This window comes from Eumetopias jubatus, unplaced genomic scaffold, assembly GCF_037043125.1.
Source record: "Eumetopias jubatus isolate StellerSeaLion01/CBP00866 unplaced genomic scaffold, mEumJub1_p1.0 scaffold_13, whole genome shotgun sequence".
Classification (NCBI taxonomy): domain Eukaryota; kingdom Metazoa; phylum Chordata; class Mammalia; order Carnivora; family Otariidae; genus Eumetopias; species Eumetopias jubatus.
In genome coordinates, this window is record NW_028274819.1 from 2,459,431 (window position 1) to 2,469,866 (window position 10,436).

At 60.1% G+C, this 10,436-nt stretch overlaps 1 protein-coding gene across 2 annotated transcripts in view; it reads right to left on the reverse strand.

Moving 5' to 3' along the window:
* CARS1 (cysteinyl-tRNA synthetase 1) overlaps positions 1-9,831 on the reverse strand; it is a 46,312-nt gene extending 36,481 nt beyond the window's left edge. Inside the window, exons 1-2 of one of the 2 annotated variants that reach the window (XM_028117862.2) lie at positions 9,751-9,830; positions 465-713 (exon numbers count right to left, since the gene is read on the reverse strand). In XM_028117862.2, coding sequence (XP_027973663.1) covers positions 465-713; positions 9,751-9,775 — 274 coding nt within the window. In that variant the 5' untranslated portion in view covers positions 9,776-9,830. Of the gene's footprint in view, positions 1-464; positions 714-9,750 lie in introns of both variants that reach the window. The other variant, XM_028117863.2, reaches the window with a different exon arrangement.
* Positions 9,832-10,436: the final 605 nt, after the last annotated feature.

Below are 10,436 nucleotides of genomic sequence, written 5' to 3' on the forward strand. Positions count from 1 at the left end.
TTTGTTCTGATTTTCAGAAAATTCAATGACTATTAACATAATATGTTAACTACATGGCGGACACACACACACACACCGCAACGCATGGACAGAATAAAGGAGAAGAAGCCAGTCAAAGTGAAGCCAGGCCAGCAATTAGCTGAGAACGCCAGGCTGGACCAGGCACCCCTCCAACCCCCCAAGCTCCGCCGCGGGCGGCATGGTCTGGCAGCAGCTCTGTACCAGGGCCCGGGCAGCTCTGTCACAGCGGCCACGGGCAGGCATGACCCGCACGGGCTGACTCCTGAGCAGAGTCTGTCCTGACCGCCACTCGGGGCGCGCGGGCCAGCCTGCCAGGCCACGTGCTCACACGCGGGGACAGGAGAAGCCCTGCGGGGTCCGCTGCCAGCTTCGGGGCCCTGACCTTGGAGGTGGCCGCTGGCAGGAGAGGTGCTACCAGCTGGGGAACTCACTCCACTACTCACTTGCTTGGCGCCCACAGGGCTCGCCTCTGCCGCAGGGGCCACCCAGGATCGCTTCTATGTGCCTGAACCACCGAGCCACGTGGAAGAGGCGCGTGTCAGCGGGAGGGGCCGAGAGCTGCCTGAACATGTCCACGTCCGCCTGGGACAGGGAGTACCCCCGGACATAGCTACGCGTGCTGAGGTGCTCGTTCAGGGCCTGCACCCTGGCTGTCTCGTCCCTAATGCTCAGGATGGACCTGTAGGCAGGAGCTGCAAAGACAGAGGCACACAGTGTCAGTCGGGGGCCCGGGGGCCTCGGGCCGAAGTCCAGACACGTGCAGGGCTTCCCCGCGTACGGAACGTCTGAAGCAGGCCAGTGGCTGCCGGGGCTGCTGAGGGGCGCTGGGGAGAGACGAGTGGGGTTTCGAGTCGCGGGGATGGGGCAGCTCCGGAACAGGAAAGTGGTGGTGGCTGCACAGTACGGGCGGCGGGGAGGGGAGCGTAAGTACCACCGCACCGTGCAGTCTCCGTACGACTGCAACTGTGAGCTTCACGTTATGTGAATTCTACCTCAACTAGAGGAAAACAACCCTCCGGGCCCACAGCCCCTTCTCAGCAGCAGCAACCTCCCGGGCCCAGTGGGCGCCGAGGGCGGGTGAGGACACAGCACGCTTGGGTCAAACCCCCGCACCAGCATGGTGTCCAGCAGCTGAAGGCTGTGTTTCTGGGAGGATCAGGGCCCCCCCCCCCGCCCCGAGAACACCTGCTGCAGGCCCTGCCTGCCCCCTTAGAGCAATTACTGGGAGGACTCGCATTGTGAGTATGTATCTCCTCCAACCCAGAAGGGACTCCCAGCGACCTGCAGGCCACTCCTCTGACATGCAACCATCAGGAAGGATGGGCCCCTCTCCCAGCTCTGCGGGAGGACAGAACCCTGCCCGCCAGCAGGCACAGGTGGTCAGGATGGCCTCGGCACTCGCCAGCCCTCGGTGATGGCTCACCTCCTCCGCGGTACTGAGCTCTGCTCACCCCTCCCACCCTCTTCTCCCCTGGGAACCATCGCCTGTCATCCCTTCAGGTCCCTGGTATCAGTCACTGGGTAAAACCTGTTCTTACCACACTAACTAATGTCCAGGTGTGTCTACCTCTGGTGTGGTGGGTTCAGGGACAGGAGCTGCCCCGAGCCTGAGCAAAGGGCACAGAGCCAGCCCCACCCTACAACAGGGAGGCAGGGGCCAGGCTGGGACACTAAACCAAAGACCCTTTAGCCTCGGGAAGGAGCCTCGTACCCCAGCCCATGAGTCTGACTGAGCTGCATCTAAGCCTTGATCATCCCGCTTGTTTTTTTTTTCCGTAATTTTCTGAGCAAACCATGAAAAAGGACCAGTGTTCATTTGCTTCCACAGACACGCTCTTGGCCTGGGACCCACTCAGAGCAGGAAAGTACGAGCCCGTCCCCTCTCTCTTTGCCGGGCGCACCTGCCCTTCCAAGCTAGCTGCCTGGCACCACAAGGTCACTGGGTCACCGTGCCTGACCCACAGCAAGGATAGCTGCAGACAGGGAGGTGACGTGGCCCTCCACAGCCACGTTCCCCGCTCTCTGGCCCTCTTCCCCATTCCGGGTGTGCCTGCCTGGTACAGGAGCAGGAAAATCACCCCAGCACCCACCCAAGCAGACAGCGCAGCACGTATGTGGAGGGCCTGTGCGCACACAAAAGGCCTTTCTGCACTTGCGTCCACTGCAGGCCACCCCCCCCCTCCGGCAGACTTCCTGGACACAGTGCCATCAGCAAGGATGAGGAGGAATGAACCGGCAGAAGGATGAAAGCCCGTGGCATTTTCCAAGCAGCCGGCACGCAACATGGCCTGCTTCTTGGGCATGTCCTGAACCCTGAGCTCTTCATGCACAGGGAAGGGGTGGGCACTCAGAGTAAAAGTCCTCCTTGAGCCCTCAAACGAATGCTGTGCTTAAAACACAGGCTTTCCCCAAAGCCCACGTGCTTCCTTCCCCAGCGCACCCCCAGGAGGGCTCTGGCTCATGTGACCCCGTCTGATCGACCACACCCTTCCATCTCGACTGGAGTCCTGCCCCTCACGAACTACCCTTGATGAGGGCACAGCCAAGGCGCTGGCCGGTCCAGGAGCCCCATCTGCACACACGTCCGGAATGCAGCCCTTGTCACCCACGGCTGCCACACAGGGGCCCAGCCCATCATCTCTGTGACGCAGGCTCCCCCACAGGCAGGCCAGAGTGGCCTGCTGACAGGTGCAAGATCACATCCCCCCTCCTCATCCTCCAGACCGCCCCCTCCTCACAGGGACCCCCCCCCCAGGCCTGACTTCAGCCCCCGCTCACTCCACAAAAGCGTGGCCTGTTCTTTTCGGGGTCTTTCATCCCACTGTCCTTGCCTGCCTGGAATGCTCCCCCAGACGTGGCCGGGCTCCCGCTCTTCCTCAGGGCTCTGCTGGGTATCTTTTTTCCTTCAGGTCTCCCTGGATGCTGTTCCAACCAGAGCCCAGACCCCCTTCCTGCTTTCTCTTTGTCCTCACGCCACTTCTTCACGTCTGCCCCACACCCCACTTTATTCACTCAGCATATACCTTCAGCATCTAGAACTAAGCCCAGAACATTCTAGACACTCAACGCATTCACCGCATGAACAGGTGAGCAAGCAGCAGAATGGGAGCTCACAGGGCAGCCCTGCCTGCGAGGGGCTGGGGGTCACCTGCTGTATCAGGGCCTCAGGGGCCCTCTCCCAGGACACAATCCACCTACCCACACAGCACACGGCAGCAACCGGATTTCCCATAGGCTGAGTCTAAAGTTGCTTTGAACCCCGAACGGCTTGCCCAGCCAGAGCCCTGCTGCCCAGAGGTGCACACCTACAGGGACGTTGTTTTTGTTCACTCTAGACCTACAAGGAGAACAAACCACTTTCCGTGTCCACTCTTGGGATTGCTGAAGCAAAGAGAGACCCGGAGGTGGCCCCCTCCCTGCTGAAGGTGCCAGTGCCCCCCGCTCTCCCTCCTTCCCTTGAGCAGGTGGCTCTGAGGACCCAGCCCAAGGGCTCTTGGGGAGTGGCCCCCACGTCCCTGTTGCTTAGATTCTGTCTAAGACCAGGAGGAAAGTTCCGGGTGGAACTTTCTGCTGCTGCTCTGCTATAGAAGGGCCTGCCTTTGTGACCCCGCCTCACAGCCCCAGGCGGGGAATCGGGCTGGAGGTGAAATCCAGGAAGGGAGGCTGTGCTTGCCTGAGAGCTCCAGGAAAGCCTAACTCTAAGTATCAGGCTTCTTGAGCATTTCCCACACAGCATCTTCCTCCCAGGGAACTTCTACTTCACCCGGCAAGCTGCCTCGGACAGCTCAGCGGCCTGTCAGGTGGCTGTTGGCGCACACTCTCGATGAAGATCAAGTCCAGTAAGATCAGGGAGAGGACCTGCCAGCGGCGTGGGCAGAGCTGGGGCAGGGTTTCCTGCAATCTGCCGTCCTCCCCGCACCGGCCCTCTGCGCTCCCTGTCCCCGTCTCCTGTACCTGTGCCACTGACCCCCGGGAGGGAGGGCAACGGAGCAAGGCCAGCGCCACTCTGATCCAGCCCGCCCCGTCACCCCCACAGCAAGCAGACCGGGCACACGCCTCTCGCTCGGACCACGTTCTAGTGAACAAAGCAGAGCCCCAGGCCCGCGCCGAACGCTGAGCGGGCTTACAGCTGACTGGTATTTCCCGCTTTTTTCCCATGTGTCCTCCAATAAGCATACGCTATTTTTTAAAATGAGCACAACAGGTCAAATGTGCTACCCACCACGCTGGCTTTAAAGCACTGGCAAGGGACTTAGGGAACTCTTGAGCTGCAGGGCCGCGGCTGGGCAAGGCGCTGTACCATGGCGGTGCTGGGGCTCAGTGTGGGGGCTCGGTGCTGGGGCTCAGCCCTTGGGCTCAGCGTTGGGGTGCAGTACTGGGGCTCAGCACTGGGGCTCGGTGTTGGGGTGCAGTACTGGGGCTCAGCACCGGGGCTCGGTGTTGGGGCACAGCACTGGGGCTCGGCGTTGGGGTGCAGTACTGGGGCTCAGCACTGGGGCTCGGCGTTGGGGTGCAGTACTGGGGCTCAGCACTGGGGCTCGGCATTGGGGTGCAGTACTGGGGCTCAGCACTGGGGCTCGGCGTTGGGGTGCAGTACTGGGGCACAGCACTGGGGCTCTGTGCTGGGGCTCAGTGCTGGGGCTCCAGGCCTTCTTCTCCACCTCCGTCATACAGGCTCAGAACAACACACGCCTCATAAAAGCTGCTGCGTCTCGTGAAATTACACTTGCAAACATTTAAAATACCACCTGGCACACAGCCAGGCCCCAATCAGTTTGCCACTTATTATTACACTTGCCCTGTGTCATCATTATAATGGCCCCTGAAGGGGTTCACTCAGATACTACACATGCATTTAAAATCCACCATCTGGAGCAGCCTAGGCCGTCACAAGGGAAGGATCTTCTCGGGATGGGCAGGCGCGGTGCCCAGGGAGCTCCACCGGACGGAAGGCTTCCGGGCTACGGGAGCGGGCGGCCCCTGAGCTGTGACTCTGGCGGTGCACTCAAGCGTGTCTTAAGGAAACCAACAAGAACTAGGTCAGCTTTGAAATGGTCATGGTTTTGGCCAGACTGCAGTCTGGCTATCAGCCCCGAGGTGAGATCAGATGGGCCAGTGGGTGAGCAGGAGCCCCACGTGTGGCGGTGGCCCTCACTGAGGCGGCAGCACGTGCTGGTGCACAAGGCGGACGCCTGCCCCTCGCCGCTGTGGATGGATGTCGGCCTCCGGGTCAGCCTGCGGCGGCGGTGCCGCTCAAACATACACCAAGGGGGAGACACCTACTGATCACGGGAATGTCATTACGTGCGTATCCAGTTTGGATTGATCTGTTATCCAGTTTCTCCAATTTAAGCAGCCAAAGCCTTTATAAAACATTTCCCGAGATCACACAAACAGAACAGCCACTCTGGGCCTCATCCTGCAGTGCTCCGTGCACCCAGCCCTACAAACCACACCCCTTCCACAAGCACTCCTCCAGCTCCCCTGGTTGCCCTCCTGCAGCGCGCCCCCTCCTGGGTCCCCTCCACACTGTTTCCTGTCAGGATGACCAGCTGCCCAAGTGGCTCTCAGAAAGGGGACTGGACAAGGTTTCCCAAACTTATCCCTTCTCCACATCGAATCTGAGAGCAGAGAGGCGCGTGCACCCCTGCTCTCCACCACCTGGGGGAATGCTACCCACTCCCAGAGCCCAGGGTGTCCTCCCACAGGCCGAGGGCTCCTGACGTCTCCTCCAGCGCCCTCTCCTGAGCACCAGCCCCTCAAGTCCGACAATCACTCATCCATGGGCGTCCCTAGGCATCGTGCCTTGCCCCCCCAGACCTGGGCGCAGGTCCCGGGGAGCAGCATGGTCATCGTCCCCTACTGGGCTAAAGCTTGGGTGCTCGCCTCTTACCCCCGCACCACCCACCCCCAGCACCAGCCCTGGTCCCCGAGCCTGCCCCTCTCATGCCATGGCTGCCACGGCTGCCACGGCCCTGCTCCGCCTGCATGTGGGGGAGGGGCAGATGATCTTTCCAAAACCCAAAGGCAAGACCTAAACTCCAAAGATGTGCGCAAGGCCCTTGCAGACCCGGCCCTGCGGCCGATGTCTGGCCCTCCTCCGCCCCCTGGCCTCAGGAACTTGGGGGAAAGCAGTGCTCTCTGCCAGGAATCCCCGCTCCGCTTTCTTCCTTGGGGCTCAGCCTCCACCCCACTTGGGATCTGGCCTGGCCCTCCCTTCCTCGGGAGCAGAGTGCTAGGGGCTCCATCTCCAGGCTCTGGGCCTGGCCAGCAGACCACTGCCCACTGCTGCCGCTTGCAGGTCTGGCCCGGTGGAGCCGCCCCTGTGGTTCCCCACACTCCTATCTTGCCCGTGGGCTGGCTGACAGAAAAGGACGCCGCCGAGGTTCTGTCAGCTCATAGTCACAGAGCTGGGACTCTGAACAAGCTTGCAGTTCTCGGCCCACCAAGCAGCACATGCTCTGGAATGGGACCAAGGAGGGAGGCCGTCCGTTCCAGCCCACCCCGACACTGACCTGTCTTATGGGTCTCGCCCTTCACTGGTGTAACCCACCTCCCTACTGGACGGAAAGCCCCAGAGAGACTGAGACAGATCGCCCTCGTCTGCGGTCGGACCTCCGGCGTCCAGGACTGCCTAGCAGGGCAAGTGCTCAACGTATGCTTAGTGAGGAAATAAGAAATATCTAAGTAAATCTTTGTGAACTGCTCAGGGACACTTTTCCACTGAAATGGACGATATAATGCTCTCACCTGGCGCTTTCACTTTCCCGTCTTTCACAGACCTTTCATTAGAATCACAGTCTGCTGCCCAGGTAATGAGAGGGCGACCAGACAGCACCATACCACCACGACATGGAAATGGCTTAAGCTCCACCCCAAGGGCACCATCTCTTACAACTCTTACATAAAAGTAAATACTCGCCAACACGGAAACATGAGTTCAGAGATAAGCAAATATTTGTAGTCTATAAGTATGGATGTTTCATTTTTCTTCTGGAAACGCAGCAAAGCCTATTGGCTCTATCTCGTGTGCCCTTACACACACTCTGGACTGGGGGCTCTAGCTGTTATTCTGAATGGAATCCTTCAGATTATCATCAAAGGCAGCACAGGATGCTGGCTGAGATCCCTGCTGCGGTCAAACTGCCAGGGCTGGAGGCCTGGCTCGGCCCCCGGCTATAGCTGTGGGACCCTGGACAAATCACGCAACTTCTCAGAACGTCAGGATTTCTCGCCTGGACAGGCAGATAAGGGCAGTACCGACCACAAGGTTGGTCTCAAGATGAAAGGCCACAACAGATGTATTTAGACGGATGCCTGGAGAAGAAAAATGCTAGCTATACGAGGGTTACAAAGACCCTTTGAAGTACTCAGCATAAAGAATTAAACAGCAAGTTTGACACAAAACCACCAAAGACTGCCTGGAGCCTGCAGCACAAGGCCTCTGAGGGGAGCTCCATCCAGCCAGGCGTCCTCCAGAGAGGAGACTCGTCTTTCTAAAGCAAGCGGAACCTGGAATGGGACACGCACCTTCGAGCAACAAAGGAGAAGCTGCAAAACCAGTGTCAGCACAGGGAACCAAACAGATGTTCTGAATCTACTTAAGGAAGAGCTGAAATGGGAAAAATATTCTAAATGAGGATGTCCTTGAAAAGCCTGAGGAGGGCACCTGGGGAACTCAGTCGGTTGGGTTGAGCGTCTGCTTCAGCTCAGGTCACGATCCTGGGGTCCTGGGATCGAGCCCCATGTTGGGCTCCCTGCTCAGCGGGAAGTCTGCTTCTCTGCCCCTCCCCTGGCTCATGCACACTCTCTCTTTCTTGCTCACTCTCAAATAAATAAATAAAATCTTAAAAAAAAAAAAAAAAGCCTGGGGAGAAGGTCACTTTTGATGAATCCAACCTTAGGAATAAAAAACTTTCAGAAACTGGAAACCAAGCGTATCTACAACTCTAGTACCCATACACACCCTTTCCTATTTGGTTTCATTTCCTGTTTCCTCAGGGGATGACCACAGGTTCTCGACCTTGGAGGAAGCCTAGGGACAGGTCGGGGGGGGGGGGGCACCAGTAAAGGAAGAGCAGGTGGGCTGTGTCCTGGGCCCAAGCGCTGCCTGAGAGGTACTGCCCTAAGGCACAGGACTAGAAAACTCCATCAGCTGTCCAGACAAACTGGGGGCTTAATTCCAACGTATAGAGCAATCTCCAAAAACAGGCCAATTCTTACCAAGCCTCCAAACACCTGACTTTCTAAAGCAATTAAAAGAAAAAAACCCAACATGTCATTTATGTCCACAAATGAAACAGAACCACGCTTTCATTAAAAAACAAAAAAGAACAGAGAAACAAGCTCCAGGTTTCAATCCAGACACACAGCGCCTGTCCTGTGCCAGGTGCTACTCTAAATCCTTTCCGAGGGATGACCCCTTAAGGGTCCACATCCTCCGAGGTGGCACGCTCGGCCCCCCCCCGTGCTCTGAGAAAGGGGCAGAGCTGGGAGCCCAGGCGCGCCACACCAGCTCCGGACTCAGGGCTGTGACCATGCTGCCGTCTCACCGGAGGCTGGGTGGACTTCTCAGGCTGCCTGGCTCTAGGGAAGGTGGAGACAGTCCTGGAATCCAGGCACACCCGTCGGGGAGGTACAGCGAGCCTGGTATGTGGGTACTGGTGTGGGGCAGCAGCCTGTCATGGGGGTGCCTCCCACATCACAGGGTTACCCAGGTGGTCGGAGCTCCCCACTTGGAGGCCCACAGCACCCAGAGGCAAAGGGGACACACACAGCCTCAAGTGTGGGCAGGCTGGAACCCTCACGCATCATTTTCACCAGCCAAGAGCAGTAAAACTCTTGGTCAATAATTCCAATGGAAAGTTTGCTCCAGACAGGAATCCTGGTGACAATGTCTGGACTTGCCAGAAGTCACAGCCCTACTTGCGGGACTGCGGGAAAAGATCCAGGGCTCTTCCAAGGCCGGCCTGCGGACGCGTTGGTCCACGCGCTGGTGACATCAGAGCCCGGGGTGGGCAGGGCTGCTCCCTGAACCTCCCCGGAGGCAGGCAGTGAAGTGGGGTAATAACGCACTGACCAAGCAGAGCCCAGTGGCCACTGTCTGTGGAGCCCCAGATGAAAGCCTTCCTAAAACCCGAAGCCTCTCATGTGGGTGTCTGCGAACCCCAGCTTCTTTCGCCCACCCCCGGCTTGCTGCCAGGCTGGACGCCAACTGAATCAGCCCCGGGGCTCTGCCTGTCGCCAGGGTACAGCTGGGGACAGGAGGGAGCCAGGTCCCGCCCAGACGCCAGCTACGGGAAGGGTGAGGTAGCGCGCCGGGGCGGGGTGCCAGAGGACCCCGGCAGAGCCCGAGGAAGAGGCCGAGGAGGGCGTGGCCTGGAAACCGCGGGGAGCCCCCAGGGGTCCGGCAAGGCGCGGGAAACGCAGGCCCGGGCCGGGGCGGGGGGGTCCCGGGGAGGCTCAGCGTCCGCCAGGTCGCTCCAGGAAACCGCCGACCCCCAAAGCGGGTGGGTCCCACGCCCGCCCGGGGAAAGCGCCACCCCCAGGACCGGGGTCATCCTCCGCAGGGTGGCCCAAGGAACCTGCCGACGCCTCAGGCCCGGGGCCCTCCCCCGCGCGGCCAGGAGATCCGCCGACCCAGGGCGACGGGTCCCCCTCCGCCCACCCCGGGGACCCGCCGAACCCCCAGGGCGGCTTCATCCCGCCAGCACCGCCGCGCGCACTCACCCTGCTCCCCAGAGGAACCTGACATCTTAGGAATTCCAAACCAGCCAGAGAGGCGGCAGCTTCCCGGAAGCTGATGCAACCACCGCCCCGGAAGTCCCGCCCAGCGCCGGGGCCGCCTTCCGGGACACGCCCGATCGCCAGGCAACCGCCGCGGACTCGGGACGCCGCCGGCTAGGGCATGCTGGGAGTTGTGCTTCCCGTCGCGCCGCGCGCACGCGCCGGGAGCCTCCTTGGGACCACAGGTCCCTATTACGGACCTAGGAGACCCGGTGCCAGCCCAGGTGCGGGGCTCGGTGCGGTGTGTGTGTCCGAGGCGGGGATAAGTTAGAGTTCGGCCTCGGGAGACGGGCATCGAGGACACAGCGCACTCGTGCTTGTTAGCACTGCACCGACGGGCGTGGGGACCAGCCCCAGCCCCAGCCCGCTGGTCAGACAGGGCCGTCCAGAGACAGCAATGGGCTGGCCAGGACGGAGGACTAGTTGGAAGGAAGCTTAGAGGATGGGATTGCGGATGGGTGGGAAGTGCGTGCCCGGGAGAGGGCTGTCCAGCGGACGACCCCCGCAGAAAGCAAGCCACTGAAAACTTCCAGTTAGTGCAGAACGCGCAGAACAGCCCTGGCAAGAGATGGGGCCTGAGGCACAGGCCAGGGCTCGGCCTTTTGGAAGCATCTTGTAAGCAGTCAAGA